A 17528-nucleotide genomic window follows, 5' to 3' on the forward strand; every position below is an offset into this window, starting at 1 on the left:
AAGTTCATCTGCAAACGAAACGGATGGTCTCTCTACACACTTCAAGCTTAGGCATGTACATGTTTGTACTGATAAACATGTATTGCTGTTGTGGAATTAGAATATGTGATCCAAACTGGACATGCTGCAGCAATGCCATTCTAATACTGTATCTAATATTACAATAATGTACCAGTCATTTGCAGTAATACTCATTACAACTTTTATTTTCTGTTGCATCGTTTGATGGTCCCGTAACCCATGTTTTCAAATTTGATTGAGGTCTTCCTAATATATGATTCCAGCTTTGATACATTTTTGCAATACAGAAAATATCACCCAGTTGTATTCTCTATTCTGCCATTCATAAACCATAAATAATTTTTACTCATTTTCTTGAATCACTGACACCCACGTGGTGTATGGTATTTGAGTACAAGACTCACAGCAAGATATCCTTTGCTGCTATACGGTAGCTCAGGGTTTTGTCATGGGTTGTTGATCTGATGGCTACTTATACCCTGGTAGTGTAGGTTATTTTAGTGTAAGATTAGATATCCTTTGCTGCTATACGGTAGCTCTCGGTTTTGTCTTGGGTTGTGGATCTGATGGCTATGGTAGTGTAGGTTATTTTAGTGTAAGACTAGATATCCTTTGCTGCTATACGGTAGCTCTCGGTTTTGTCTTGGGTTGTGGATCTGATGGCTATGGTAGTGTAGGATATTTTAGTGTAAGACCAGATCCTTTGCTGCTGTACGGTAGCTCACGGTTTTGTCTTGGGTTGTTGATCTGATGGCTATGGTAGTGTAGGGTATTTTAGTGTAAGACTAGATCCTTTGCTGCTGTACGGACTAGCTCTCGGTTTTGTCTTGGGTTGTGGATCTGATGGCTATGGTAGTGTAGGGTATTTTAGTGTAAGACTAGATCCTTTGCCGCTGTACGGTAGCTCTCGGTTTTGTCTTGGGTTGTGGATCTGATGGCTATGGTAGTGTAGGGTATTTTAGTGTAAGATTAGATATCCTTTGCTGCGGTACGGTAGCTCTCGGTTTTGTCTTGGGTTGTGGATCTGATGGCTATGGTAGTGTAGGGTATTTTAGTGTAAGACTAGATATCCTTTGCTGCTGTACGGTAGCTCTCGGTTTTGTCTTGGGTTGTTGATCTGATGGCTACTTATACCCTGGTAGTGTAGGGTATTTTAGTGTAAGATTAGATATCCTTTGCTGCGGTACGGTAGCTCTCGGTTTTGTCTTGGGTTGTGGATCTGATGGCTATGGTAGCGTAGGGTATTTTAGTGTAAGACTAGATCCTTTGCTGCTGTAAGGTAGCTCACGGTTTTGTCTTGGGTTGTTGATCTGATGGCTATGGTAGTGTAGGGTATTTTAGTGTAAGACTAGATCCTTTGCTGCTGTACGGTAGCTCTCGGTTTTGTCTTGGGTTGTTGATCTGATGGCTATGGTAGTGTAGGGTATTTTAGTGTAAGACTAGATATCCTTTGCTGCTGTACGGTAGCTCACGGTTTTGTCTTGGGTTGTTGATCTGATGGCTATGGTAGTGTAGGGTATTTTAGTGTAAGACTAGATCCTTTGCTGCTGTACGGTAGCTCACGGTTTTGTCTCGGGTTGTTGATCTGATGGCTATGGTAGTGTAGGGTATTTTAGTGTAAGACTAGATCCTTTGCTGCTATACCGTAGCTCACGGTTTTGTCATGGTTGTTGATCTGATGGCTATGGTAGTGTAGGGTATTTTAGTGTAAGACTAGATCCTTTGCTGCTATACCGTAGCTCACGGTTTTGTCTTGGGTTGTTGATCTGATGGCTATTATATGGTAGTGTAGGATATTTTAGTGTAAGACTAGATATCCTTTGCTGCTGTACGGTAGCTCTCGGTTTTGTCTTGGGTTGTGGATCTGATGGCTATGGTAGTGTAGGGTATTTTAGTGTAAGACTAGATATCCTTTGCTGCTGTACGGTAGCTCTGGGTTTTGCCTGGGCTTGTTGATTTGATGGCTACTTACACCCTGGTACTGTAAGGAATTGAACTGCAACAAGTCGGTTCTATGCATTATTTGTGAGATACTGAGTTAGCTGTTGTTAGGTAAATTAGGAAAATGAACCTCTTAGAAATCTTAATGTGAAAATATTGTCACATTAAAGCTGAAGGTATTGAAGCCTTTAGGCAACCACATGTTTGATGCAGTCTTATTTTCTGCAACAAAAGTTGATGTGAAATTTAAGATATATTTTCTTGTGCTTAGCCAGCTAGTAAAACCCATCAACCAACCATTGTAATCGTCATTCTAAATTTCTCACCGAATTGAATTTTGAATAGATCTATTGTGCTTGGTGGGTTGATAATTTATTATTTCACTAATATTCAAATACTAATAGCAAGGATATTAATTATAATGGTAAGCTACATATAATGTATAAGTTCAAATGTCCCCCATATTTCTTTTTAATACCATTACTATAATGTGTAAACACTTTGTCCTGTAACCAGCATCAGGACATTGTTCATACTGTTTGATCCAACAGTGCAAGATCCAGTCAGTGTTAGCAAACACACAGTGTACTTTACAGCTCTCTTCCTTCATCAAGCAATTGTCAGCTCTGTCATCTGCTTATGCTGTATTACAGGATACATGTCTATTTCTATAAATTATACAAATTACACAACTGATATTATTTATCACAAATTTCATCATCAGGAAAGTTTCAACAGTATGGTAATGTACCTTAAGTAATTTGATGTGTGTATACATTGATCTGACTGCAAAGATCACAAATTTCTCCCATGGGTGTCTCTTTTGTAAATGCTTGTACTGATATACTATCTGTCTTGTGTGGAGCTAATGACAACAAGATACCAGTAATTATATTGTGATTAGATGCAATATCTGATTTATGATATCTGAATTTGTCTTCCACCCAATATACAATGATTCAAGAACATATCATACCCATTAGTTGCAGTTGTCACTGTACTATTTGATGTAAAGGGACAGAGGATGTGGTGTGATTTCTACTCAGTAAGCTAGAACCTATAATCCTTCAATTTCCAGATACTGCAAGAATTGAATTGTCAGGGTAAGACATTTTGAAGGTCAATCCAAAGTGTTTCAGACTTTGTTGTATTTGCCCAGACCCAATGCTGTGCTAACTTTTGATCAATGCTCACTCATCTTTGTGTCTAGTCAGTTTATAATACAACAGGTACCGAGACATCTGTGTCTTTTTCTTTGCTGATAATGTCACACTGCCTGCAGACATGTCTCGGCCAAATCTAACCATACAAAGTCAATAGGGCCGTTCACATTAGCCCAAAAAGACTAGGCCCTTGTCCTAGCCAGGTTCGTGGCCGACCAAAAAAACAGGTGTGAACGGTTCTGGCCGGCCACTGTCCGGACAATTTCTGTCCTAGTCGAGAGGGGTGGTTTGTGGCCGACCCAGGTCTCTGGCCGAGCAGTAAACAGCGTATGTGAACGCGTTTTGTCCGACTCAGGTCCCAGTTGACGCCCTCTGTAGTTGACATGCAGTGTAGTCTTTGACCTATTCGACGATTCAGTATCATTTTAGACATGGCGAGTCGAGGAGTCAACTGGGCTACGGAAGAAATCAAGTGTCTTTTAGGCATTTGGAACGAAGATATGGTGAAAAATCTGATGGACGGCACGTCAAGGGATCGAATCGCCTACAATATCATCTCACAGCGTTTGTCAGAGCATGGGTTTGATCGTAGCCCAGATCAATGCAAACGTAAGATGAAACATTTGAAGTTCGGAGAACGACATCTTCCCACCAATTACGACTTCGGAACCGTGTCCATATTCTCCGATCGACCGTATTCACCCACGGCGCGTTTGCGGCCATTGTTGTCAGAAACACAAAGCGCCTTCTTGACCGCCGAATTTCCTCACGCTGCTGACGACCACTCCGTCGATTTCGCCTTCGAGGTTCACCAGTTAACTCTTGTCATGGATGTAAAAAAATTTTTTACATCCATGCTCTTGTATACCAGATACCTCGTTTAAAAGCGATCGATGGGTCAAATTGTCCCGTCTCAATCGCAAAAATCGTAAAAACAACCAGAAAAGGACGAACATGGTCCTGTTGTCGAAGACAGTCATTGGTCAAAGGTCGGCTAGACGCTACCAAATGATCTAGGCTAGGACAGTATTGAACGTAATGTGAACGCGGACAAAAGATTTGCTTATCTTCTCACATTCTGCCGGATTAGTTCTGGCCGGCCCTGGGCCTAGATGTGAACCCCATAAATGTCAACTTGCAACCTAGTAAACAGCTGAATAATCCTCTTATCCAAGTATCGAAAATGGCAAAGGATTAATATTGAATGGCCTCTTTTAAAGTTAAGGTTTTACACAGAGTGAACATTCAAAGCTGTGCATGTAAACTGAGCTTTCCAAGTTTGATAAAAGGTTGATGTAACGTGTCAGTTGTGGTTCAAATAATAAATCGATACACATTTGATAAAATGGATTGTCATATCCGATATCATTTTATTTGTAATAAGCAATCTCATACCATACATTCCATCTGGGGTTTATCTCTTTTACATGCAAATCTAGGTCATAGTTATCTCCATAACTCAAATCAAAGGGTTTTCATCAAATGTCTTCATGCTTTATCCAAAATTTAAGGTCACAATTTGTTTTACAGACATATCTATAGGACTTTTCATGACTTGAAACTTTAAGTATCCATATCATAGTACATGTACATTGTGTCTTTATATTTTGACCCATTTCCCTTTTAATTTCCATTCATTACTGATATATTAAAGTCACCAAAGATGAATATCATGGCAATGGTGATTGTTTTAAGCAGTTCTAGCTGGAGTTATTCTCTGGGCGTAAACTTTGTGATATTTGAAAGTATACTATTACATGTATGACATCATGTCCACATCATCTGTTGCCATGGCAGTTGTGTTCAATATTCAAAACCTATAGCAGTTGTACTCATAGAACATTTAAGTCCTGTAGAAGTTGTATTTAAAGAAAAATTGAAGTCCTTTAGCAGGGAAAGACACTAAGGGTTGTCCGATTGCCCGGGGCAAGTGAAAGTCACGTTCGGGCAAGTGAACCTCTGATGCCACTTGCCCGACGGGACAAGTGAAAAAAAAATAATTACCTAGAAATTGAATTCACAAGAGCGATTTTCTGGCGAGGGAACACGGTATCATATTATGTCATTGTGAACATTTCCATAAGATTTTTTCATAAAATTGCATGAAGAATTGATGAAAAGAATCATATAATCGCTTCCAATAAAACACAATTCAAACAATACCACCGGTTAAATACCATACGCTGATTTTGCATATGAAAAAGCTGTTCAGCTGGTGGAGCGTACGTTCACATTGACTGTGAGGTTACGGTGTCTCACAATATGTCGATACGGTAAAAAAAAGAAACACACAGTGGTTTTGTGCTTTGTATGAGCGTTTATAATAAGGTAAAAATAAAAGTCTAGTGGTGAAAAATCACCACAAAAAATGAGACTTTTACTAAAACGTACTCTTCAATGTTAACTTGTTGAGTGACAGTGAGTGAGTGGCATCGTGGCAAGACCGCATGCAATGCACGTCATGAGCAAGCTTTGGTGTCAACAGGTCCTGTCTTTGAAATTTCAATGAACACTGACTTAATTTTCAGGTCAATAAGCCAAAAGTTACTTGTCCGTGGCGACCAACCTCTCTTTTTGTGAATTTTCCCATTCTAAAACGACTGTCAAGAGCAATTGGAGCGAAATTGACATCGACAAATTCAGCTTGCAAAATACATTGAAAAACACCGACGCCTTTGGTTGCTGGTTTAAATTCTATTTAGTCTGCGCATGAGCATTAAAGACCACCTAGGTTATTAGAAAAACATAGGATACTTGTATAGTGCAATGGTAATCCAAACTTCATAGGGCTGGTGCATGATATAAGCGCAGTAAAAAACATGACAAAGAAGTACATTATTTTCAGAAGCTTCAAAACATACCTTTAGAGCTACAGATTTTTTTCTTTCAGTATAGATAAGTGAAAACTTTTAACTGCAAAAATACCTTGAAGGTACAATTGAAATGGCTGTTATTATACATGTAGGAATTGTAAGAATTTTTTCTATGAATATGAAAGCCCCAATAGCTGTAAATCTTGAAATTTGTTGATCTAAAAAAGGCTTCCTATTTTCTGTGGTTTTCTTTAAATTCTACCTATTTACAGGATATAGTCTTTCACTGCTTTACAAAACATTCTTTATTGAAAAATTGGACAAGTAAATTTACATTGTAACCATTATTTTGATTGCCCGCCATACTACAAAGAAAACAAAGCATATGTGTCCCAGTTGAAAATATTCAACACTATGCATTACATTGGACTACTCTGTTGTTTCCGTGAATATTCAAATGATATATGCACGGTGTACACTGTTTTTGCTATATTTGCATGGGTGCCATTTTACGTTTGGGCACACATTTATTATTTTTCTTGTTCAAAATTGCACATGCAGTCTCACTGGGCAGTTAACAATACTTGTATTCCAACCCCTCAAAGAGCACATTCCAAAAACTTGTTTTAGTTCAGAAGTAAAATCACATAAAGAATGCTAAAAGATACAGCTAGTGGGGCTGTAATAATTAATTGAATATACATGAGCCGTCGTGCACTCTTAGAAGTGTGAGGAGAACCCTATGAGAATGTCTGACATTTTCTCATGATAACATGATAATTTTCAAAATAAAGTGGGTGAAATGAAAAACCGATGTTTTAGCTTTTTTCAAACACGTAAATTATACTGGGCAAGTGGTTTTCCAATTCGGACAAGTGAACTGAACCCCCCACTTGCCGAAGGGCAAGTGGATAAAAAAATAAGTGTCTTCCCTGCTTTAGCAGTTGTACTCATAGAACACACAAGTCCCAGTCCTATAATCATAGAACATTGAAGTCCTATAGCAGTTGAACCCATAAAACATTGAAGTCCTATGGCAGTTGAACCCATAAAACATTCAAGTCCTATAGCAGCATCGTCATACACCACGCCCTCTTCGGCGAGTCTCATCACCCAACGCCGAAAAGGCCGTGGTATCACTGGCCACGTTTAGCGTTCACGCATTGCTGCAAGGCTCTATGATAGTCAGGAAAACCTACGAGCCAATCAGATTGCCCGTTACAGAGCTGATCTTGGTGGTGGTAACCACACAGCGTTCACTGTCGACGAAGAGCGCGCAATGTGTAAATGTTTAATGTTTTTGGACTCAACCGCTCTATTCACACCAAAAAGACGCCATTGATAATTATTTCACAAGGAAAAGATGGGTTTCTTTGCACAAGGACCAGCGGTGGCAAGTCTGTATGCTACCAGGCATGGCAGGCCGTCCGGCCCATCGTGTTTCACGGGCGTTATATCGAAGGGTATCGCATAACTGGAGCAGCTGGCCCCACGCCTCGCTATGCACAGTGTCCGACCCAGACGTAGAACAACACCGCTGTGTAAAACCCGTTGGTCAAAACTATTGATCATAAATTTACTTTACCACAAGTTATGTATAAACGTTTATGTATCGATCTCTTCATTAAGGTTCACACTGAAAGCTTTCTTATCGTGCTGTGGGTATACATGGAGCTAGAAACGTATGAATGGTATATTGGGCCCTTTCATTCGAGCTGGTGCTCCGCGATACAAATCACAAATGTACGCTACTAAGGCTCCCGATCGTCTCAACACTGCCGAAATCACAGATCTCGGGAAATTGCGTAGTTGTTCAAGTCCGATTATGTTTCATTAATTCATCACAAAAGTTACGCTTACAACGGAATCAAACCAAGAGAGGTTTAGTTTGTTCCATGGGTTTGCAGTTCAGCGGGGTACGAACACGTATAAGCTTATGCGTACACTCGCTCAGTGTGACCTGGTGACAATTTTCGGACAGGGTATAGTGAATTTCGCCCAAAGCCGTTTCACAAATAACGAGCAGTACGAAATCTTATTACCATACCCTTCGAAACTTTATTGTGTTTATCCTAAAACTGTTAACAGGACGGAAGTGGTATTTGGGGGGGTCAAAGTTGCCAAATTGTTGACTCCATAGTGAGTGCGTAGTAATCGGACGTCGTATTTGGAATGTGATTATAGGGGCTAAATATTGATATTTTGAAACTTCAAACCCTCGATTTCAATTTCGATGTGTTGAGAAAACTGTTTGTAAAATTTTGTGATAAATTAGTTACGTTCAACCCATGGACGACGCAACTATATTTCGACGTGTATGGTGCTTACATCGGATATGGGCTGTCTCTGTGTGTTGCTTTAGATCGTACGGTGTGTTAACTTCGCGAAGTTTTATAGCGCCCGAAATAGCTTCTACCGAAAAAAACTAACTATTCAAAACGGGACAGCAGCGTCACCTGACTTAATATGCGGTATCATGACTTGTAAAACGCTATCAATACGGAGCAAAGTGAGTACAACGAACAGCATGTCTTTGAATGTCCGAACCGAGATCGTCCGAAAATAGTCACACTGAGTGTACGGGGACGACCTTGCAGTGGGACCGGGTAGGGTTCGTTGATGGCCGTAGTCTGTGTACCTATCGAAGCCATAGTATCCACATGGTGTCGCCGTTGCTCTCGATCATGACAGAAAAACAGTCAAAATTTTGAAAGCTGTCGATTTAATGCAACATATATCGGAAGAGGTGCAACAGAACCAGAGGATCTCAGGCCCTGAAAGCTCGATTGTGTATACACAGACAATGAGGAGCTTACGACCCGACATGACTTTGTAAAACGTATTCGTGATTGGCTAATTCTGATGATATGTTCGCATGAATAATTAATTAACCCCATTCATACTTCCGCAGTTTCCCGGCGTAATCTGCCAGAGCTTGATTTTTGCGTAGGTCAGCGGAGCGGAAATTATTGCTCTGGCCTGCGAGAATGTATAGCAGTTGAAGCCATAAAACATTCAAGTCCTATGGCAGTTGAACCCATAAAACATTCAAGTCCTATGGCAGTTGTACACATAAAGCATTCAAGTCCTATAGCAGTTGAACCCATAAAACATTCAAGTCCTATGGCAGTTGTACACATAGAGCATTCAAGTCCTATAGCAGTTGAAGCCATAAAACATTCAAGTCCTATAGCAGTTGTACACATAAAGCATTCAAGTCCTATGGCAGTTGTACTCAAGTCCTAGCAATGTTTCCGTTAACGCAAAATCTTGCGTATTTTACGCAAAATTGTTCGGAAATACGCAAAAAAAATCATGACTGCGTAAACTAATACGCATTGAGAAATGCCGCCCCATGACATGATGTACTTGGCTCGCACTACATTGCCTGAACGTGGTTCAATGCAGGACAAAAATAGAACATATGCACCTGCTTGCAAGTGACATTTATCATGATATTGCAACATTTTAGACTTTAGCAGACCGCAGCACTTTATGCAACATTGTATTTCATCATCACAAAACGTCATGTCAATCAGTTCTGTACAGACTATGGCACTACAGATGCAAAAAAATTCGAGAATCGATCCGAGTCTACGTTGTTGGTAACACAATACAGTTAATGGTCATTACTCGCATTATTTGGAAATTGTTTACGGGTGACCATTTAGACTCTGTCGGGTTGCATTCTTGAGAGGTGCCGCTGGACTTTGAACAGTATCCGCTTTTTGTTGGCCCTTTGAAAACACTAATTTCGTAGTCAGAAGGTATTTTCTTTGAACATGAACTCATTGTGCTGCTCAACGATCATATACGATACATGATTCACGGCATTGCAAGTGTTCAGCTACACCTTGAAGCCCCCCAGGTTGTTGTTTTTTGTTAATAGAGCATGCGCATTACAGGAAACTCCCAAGTTCTACAGAAAAGACTGCCCAACTCACTTCAGATACTGATTCCTACCGTACGCATTTTGAATACATTTTACGCAAATAAAAACTCAGTTGCGTAAAATCGTACGCAATTTTTGAAATTGTAACGGAAACGCTGTCCTAGGCAGTTGTACTTGTAGACCATTTCTCAGAAATAACAAGATTTGGTTTCTCAAGATTTACAATGAAACTTGACAAAAAGATAACATGTTGTAGATGTAGTGATGGGATATTATCATCAGTAATTGCATGTAATACCAATAGCAGATAATGCTAATTGTATTGTAACTATATTGACCTTGGTGAAGGCTCCAATATTAATTAATAGACGCTAACCATCATCATACATTCATATAATGTCCATCAGTGGGAGTTGTAAATTTTGTCAATACAGGCTGTGTTGAGTGAAGTATTTTGTTAAGTCCATGGCTTTTGTTACTTTCTGTGTGAAATTATGGTTATGGAACACCTGCCTTGTCTCTGTATCAACTACCTTGAAAGAACACTGTTTTATTAATAAGACAAAACAGACATTGGTGATGGTTCATAAGTTTCATTGTGTAGCAATCGTTTTATCCAATCAGAAACAGCCAAGCTGACCAGTAAATCGAATCAATACCAAATACCTACAACAGTGTAAGGCCTCATGTGATGTCATCATTAGCATCCAAGGCCAATCCAAATATGTCATTCTATCTCCTCAAATTACCCTTTGGAAATGGTAATTAAAAATTTCAAAGAAGGTGTGTAATATTTGAAATACATCAAATTTTGTGCAGAAATATGTCATGTTAAATTACTCTTTGGTAAAATATTGAAAATCAAAGAATGCATTTTAAAGTCAAAGTGAAAAGCATATTTTTGCACTAAATGGTAGACCCAACAATTTTTATCAGGCATACATCTATTGTGATGCATGTTTGTTGCATGTGAATTTTACACTGGTCAGCTTTGGTTTACTTTTCTATGTTGTAGGTTTTTTATTGACATTTTATGCTAACTTTCCATATATGTCACATAACCTCATTTTAGTCTTACTAATGGAATGCACATCTCTTAAATGACCTTGAATTTTGCTGTGAGATATGATAGAAATTTCTAACATCCATAGGTCAAAGGTCACTCAGTAACCTCTAAATACTACCATACTGCAAATGCAATCATGTGTTTGAGTAATGTAGAATTTTGAAATTCCATCTCTTGGCCTGGATGTGTAATATTTGTAGCTGCTTCATTTTGTGGTATAATTGTATGCCATTTCTTTATGATGTAAAGACATGTCTTGTGTTGTGTGTATTCCCCGCAACTGACTGAAAACACTTTTGTGAAAACAGGTCTTATGTTTTTGGGTTGATGACTTCATAAAGCACAATTGAATTCCACTACTACACTTAAACAGACTGAGGGCCATCTTGGTGTCACATATCCCATCGTGTGCAGCAGTTGTACTAATTTGTAAGTTACTCGGTGTGTAGAAAACAACCCCAACTGTTAGAATGGATCATGAAAAAGAGAAACGATCACTGAAGCAAGTGCCCCATCTTAAGGTATTGTAAATGTATGATAGTTTTATTGTAATACCATAGTATGCATTTCTTTAATGCAGTGCATCTTTTTTCTTTCTTTCATTACCTTTCGTACATGTAGTAGCAAATTAGCAATAGTTCCTATCTGCCAGCTTCTTTCTATCTTTCTATACAATGTTTTTAGCGTTATTTTTCTTTTCTTGATTAGTTTTGATCATTTTGCCCAATACTTTGTTTTGCAGTTTTCTTCTCTATCCCAACTTGTAGTCCTGGTACCATTTGAAAACAAACTCTCAAACATAAGCATTCAATATTTTGTACAGTCACAGAGAGAAAGCATGGCGCCATACACCAGGCAAGCACACCGATATAATGTACATGTGTGAAGATGAAGGCTGTAAAAAATGTACAAATATAATAGTTTATACTGGAAGAAAGGTACACATGCATTCAGTCTGTCACTGAATGTTAAATGCTTATGCAAGCTCCCAAGATGGGATCATGATCCACCTATTCCCAATATGATCTGTCATGTCACTGGAAACCAGATTTTATCATTTCCATGTATCTAGCTGAACTTTTGGTCGAACGTTTTATTTAGCAAGATCTTGTGGGAGAAAATGTCACAAAATTGATCAAGACATACATAAAAACTCTCTGGAATATGAGAAATACTGCTCTTAAAGACTCAGTATTTACTTGTGTTTAACGATGGCTCTTTTTCCTTTGGCGTCTTCTTGTTTGTGTGTGTTTGTTTTTGTACTTAAGGACACTGCTTTTTTTAACCGTTTCAAAGGTAAATAAAATAAAATAAAAAATAAAAAAATAAAAATTGATAAAGAATTACCATGTAAAAGCTGAGAGTAAAAATGTTCTCAGAATCAAACTCCATCATTCAGAAATTTGATTGTATTCCTAGGCTCTCTGAAATACAATAATGAAATACTCTATTCTGTATGTATGCCTGGCAGCTAACTGGAGTGTCTCCTTCCTAATTTGTCACAAATTACCAGCAGTACTCTGTGGCGTCACAGCATACCAAAGACTGATATACAAGTATTACAATATTCAGCTGAAACCATAGAGTGTCAAATTCAACCCATTGAATCAATGAAGTCCATTCAGATAATCAAGCATTAGGAACAGAGAAATGAAATATTTGAATGTGTTTCCCTTTTTTTTTATATGATTGCAAGGATACATTTAAGTCTGGCATTTTAGGTTTTCATGTATGACAGAGAGGGTTGTGTAAGGATTTTAATGTAAGACTTAATTTGTAAATATCAACATCAATTCATGCCTTGCCCACCACATCCATTGCTACATAATATTGATGTAGAGTACAAATTTCCTGTTTGTTACTTGTTTCCTTGCTCTCTTCCAATTGTTTGACCATTCCTCTGTCTGAAAACTTTTCTCTTTAATAAATGTGAATCTGCATTTCTGCTCTAGAAAATCACTACTGGTAGTAAGATAGATAACTGTAGGTAAAATTTTGTACCAACCCTTTTCTAAGATTCCTAAAGGTATTTTGTGAAATACAAAGTCTGTTTTTAGAAATGGCTGACAGTCAACATCAAGTTCTGATAATAATCTTCCAATTTAGTTACAAGAATACTCAACTAAAACCTGTTAGTTGTGCATTCATGTATGTTTGAAGCATGTGCTTGCTCAGCAGCTGATGAGAACTAAAAGATGGTCTGGCTTTTATTGTGATTTTGCTTTGGTTTGATTTAAGAAGGGTCTTTTTTCATTGTCAAACTGTTTGTTGATGGGCACTTGTATTGAAATAAGTTGGATGACTTCTCCTTCAGCAATTTTTTATCGATATACAGTAATTCAAAAATGAATTTGTCAACACTTACAGCTTACAACCGATTCTTGGTATTTTGTACAAGGGCTTGTAACCTTGCATTCAAAGAGCTACAGTATTTCATTAGCATTTAGACAGTTGTGTTTGTAGTAACAACCTTAACTGTGTCTACTGAGATGAAAATCAAAAATCTGATTTATTTGTACTGTAGATTTGGTATAGTGTATTTATCTAAAGGTGCTTTGATTTCTGTTTTACCATACGACAGTAGAGGGGGTCTCCCGCATCCTCTACTGTCCATGGTTTTACCATTCTTAATGCTTCTATAACAATGATACATGCAGGAGCTTGGTAGAGACACTTCTTTCTAACTTCTTGCTGAAAACTTTCACAAAGGGTAAGTCTTGTGAAAGTGAAGAAAATGCTTATTGAGAAGGTTTGCTGCAACATTTTTGTATGATGACGTTGCTAAGACAACTACAACGCACATTTCTATGGCAACATTGACATGTAAAATAAGCTATTAAGAAGAAAGTGGTATTTGAGTATAAACTATAATGGTCACATTTTTATAAAATTCTTTGATGATTTTCCTTCGTGTAAAAGCATATCTGCATGCTGTTTATGCAGTCAACAATGATATCAACTGTTGGTATGTAAAATGCAGACAATGCTAACATCGTCTCTCCATGCCATTTCCACAACTAACTATTATTTGATGTACTATGCAGTACTACCGTATGGTACCTTATGCTATGGGTTTCTATTTGATCAACAGAAAATGATCTCAACACAGGCAATGGCATTAGGCACCTTGAATAACATTCTTTATTTGCCATCCGCAAATTTTCCTCAAACCCACCTTAACGACAGAGAAAAGACAAATAAGGAAATAAAACAATGTAAATACATACATGAAATTTCCAATGTGTTTCTCAAGTGGGATGAGGAAAATTACTATTTTTGATTATCTTAATCTTTATCTTGATTATCTTAAACACTTTGTTTTTCATCATTTTACTGGAAGACCTACTTATTGTGAACTGCCTCCGTGAACCTTTCACTTTTTCTCTGAACCACTGCTCAGAAATCTTTTATATTTTCATATTTGATTTACAGGTCACTCAGGATGACTGTCCTCAAATTTTACATGTGATGGAAATTTGCATATGTTAACCTAATGGCTGATTTTCTTATTTTTGGTCAGTTAACAGCTTTCTTCTCTGACACTGCTGGTCTGACATCTTTTAAATTCGGTGTGTAGCTTCTGAGGGATAACCATACAAAATTTCATGAAAATTACCTAAAAAATTTTGTGTGCAAATTTTTTAGGATTTTTTCAATATCTTACTTTTCTTGGAAAATCACTTTCCCTGACAGTATCTGGAAATCCTATAACAATCAAACTTATGTTTCAACTTACTTTTGAGGACCTCTCTCAGTTATTTGCTTATGCAAATTTTTGGGGCTTATTTTATGTCAAAAATCATATTCCCTGATACAGCTGGTCTTTCAGCTTTCAAAGTTGTTATATATCTTCTGAGGGATGCCTTGATTAAGTGTTATTAAAATTAGCATTGAATTTGAGTATATGAATTTTTGTGAATTTTTCTCTGTTTTTGCCCGATTTTCTTCAATTTTTTTTCTGTGACATTGTCAAACAATGATCAAATATGGTTTATGTTACTTTAAGGACTCTGTTGCTCATCTTATGTGGAAAAATTTCTCTCTCCTTCTAGCTTTATAGGTTCTTCTTTGAAGAATATTCAGATTCACTGGCAAGAATAGTTCCAAGTTCATTAATAATATTAAAGCACACGAATATAATTTTTATCAATGGTGTGTTGTATTTCAGACACAGAGAATTGTGATTAAAGGAGGCAAGGTAGTGAATGCTGATCACGCCTTTGATGCTGATGTTTACATCGAAGATGGAGTTATTCGGTATGTCTCTTTACAACTCTTCTTTTTGTCTATGTTAAAATGTCTGTTCTTCTTGAATACATGATGTGTTTATCAAAGGTACAAGAAATGCCACAATATTTGCAGGGTACATACACTCCTGGGAAGTCCTTAAAAGACCTTCTGCAAATTTCTTGAAAATCCTTGAACATGAACTTGAGTCCAGAAAGTCCTGGAAAATTGATGAGCCAACTATGACTTTCAAAAATTGTTAATAGTTGGCATGATATTTTATAAATGATTTGTTAAATGATACAAAAATGAAGTGTCTTTAAGTCATACCTTGAAAGTGATATCTTGGTTTAAAAACCTCCTTGAAAATTGCCGAAAAGCTGTTGAAAATCATTGAATTTTAAGTTATATTTAGTGTATGATACTTATTTTTGACAATATTTGAATCATTACCATTGCAGAAAACATGCAGACTTTCTTTTTTTCACTGTGAAATACTATTGAATTCACATAGTCCGTCTTGTAAACACTATTCAACGTGAACCATTGCCGGCGCTATTGTTGATAAATGATTCTTATCCAGACTAACATTTATTTGTCATCAATAACATTGGACATTACAAATGTAAACACCAGGCATTTAAACTCAAGTTTTGGAGGAGAACTAGAACAAACAGAACTAAACATGAAAAACACCACAAACATAACGTGCTGCATAGTGCTGCAGAGCTTGAAAGGACTGGCATCTAAGTCCATCAAAGTCTTTCATCAAGAACATTTATCCACAAAGTTTTATCAACTAGATTGATGTATTGTAAAGTCAATTATGATTTGAGGAATTGATATCATGAATGAATTCCTTCTACAGTCAAGTGGGAAAAGACCTGATAACGCCAGGAGGGGCTACAATCATAGATGCTCATGGCAAGCTGGTAATGCCTGGTGGTATTGACACTCATACTCATATGCAGTTACCATTTATGGGAACTACAGCGGTAGATGACTTCTATCAAGGCACTAAAGCTGCTTTAGCTGGAGGCACCACCATGATTAGTAAGTAATCATCACCATGCTTAGTAAGTAATCATCACCATGATTAGTAAGTAATCATCACCATGATTAGTAAGTAATCATCACCATGCTTAGTAAGTAATCATCACCATGATTAGTAAGTAATCATCACCATGATTAGTAAGTACATGTAGTCATCACCATGATCAGTAAGTAGTCATTAGATAGTCATCACCATGATCAGTAAGTAGTCATTAGGTAGTCATCACCATGATCAGTAAGTAGTCATTAGGTAGTCATCACCATGATCAGTAAGTAGTCATTAGGTAGTCATCACCATGATCAGTAAATAGTCATTAGATAGTCATCACCATGATCAGTAAGTAGTCATTAGGTAGTCATCATCATGATCAGTAAGTAGTCATTAGGTAGTCATCACCATGATCAGTAAGTAGTCATTAGGTAGTCATCACCATGATCAGTAAGTAGTCATTAGGTAGTCATCACCATGATCAGTAAATAGTCATTAGGTAGTCATCACCATGACAGTAAGTAGTCATTAGGTAGTCATCATCATGATCAGTTAATAGTCATTAGGTAGTCACACCATGATTAGTAAGTAGTCATTAGGTAGTCATCACCATGATCAGTAAGTAGTCATTAGGTAGTGATCAGTAAATAGTCATTAGGTAGTCTTCACCATGATCAGTAAGTAGTCATTAGGTAGTCATCATCATGATCAGTAAGTAGTCATTGTAGTCATCACCATGATCAGCAAGTAGTCATTAGGTAGTCATCACCATGATCAGTAAGTAGTCATTAGGTAGTCATCAGCATGATCAGTAAGTAGTCATTAGGTAGTCATCACCATGATCAGTAAGTAGTCATTAGGTAGTCATCACCATGATCAGTAAGTAGTCATTAGGTAGTCATCACCATGATCAGTAAGTAGTCATTAGGTAGTCATCACCATGATCAGTAAGTAGTCATTAGGTAGTCATCACCATGATCAGTTAATAGTCATTAGGTAGTTATCACCATGATTAGTAAGTAGTCATTAGGTAGTCATCACCATGATCAGTAAGTAGTCATTAGGTAGTCATCACCATGATCAGTAAATAGTCATTAGTAGTCTTCACCATGATCAGTAAGTAGTCATTAGGTAGTCATCATCATGATCAGTAAGTAGTCATTAGGTAGTCATCACCATGATCAGCAAGTAGTCATTAGGTAGTCATCACCATGATCAGTAAGTAGTCATTAGGTAGTCATCACCATGATCAGTAAGTAGTCATTAGGTAGTCATCACCATGATCAGCAAGTAGTCATTAGGCAGTCATCACCATGATCAGTAAGTAGTCATTAGTTAGTCATCACCATGATCAGCAAGTAGT

At 37.5% G+C, this 17528-nt stretch overlaps 1 protein-coding gene across 14 annotated transcripts in view; it reads left to right on the plus strand.

The window, feature by feature from the left end:
• LOC139139745 (dihydropyrimidinase-like) overlaps positions 1-17528 on the plus strand; it is a 76262-nt gene that overhangs the window by 28242 nt on the left and 30492 nt on the right. For 9 of the 14 annotated variants that reach the window (XM_070708628.1, XM_070708624.1, XM_070708626.1 and 6 more), the window contains exons 2-3: positions 15065-15153; positions 15992-16176. In XM_070708628.1, coding sequence (XP_070564729.1) covers positions 15065-15153; positions 15992-16176 — 274 coding nt within the window. Of the gene's footprint in view, positions 1-11204; positions 11418-15064; positions 15154-15991; positions 16177-17528 lie in introns of all 14 variants that reach the window. The other 5 variants (XM_070708622.1, XM_070708619.1, XM_070708620.1 and 2 more) reach the window with 1 other exon arrangement.

This window comes from Ptychodera flava, chromosome 9 (assembly GCF_041260155.1).
Source record: "Ptychodera flava strain L36383 chromosome 9, AS_Pfla_20210202, whole genome shotgun sequence".
Taxonomy (NCBI): Eukaryota; Metazoa; Hemichordata; class Enteropneusta; family Ptychoderidae; genus Ptychodera; species Ptychodera flava.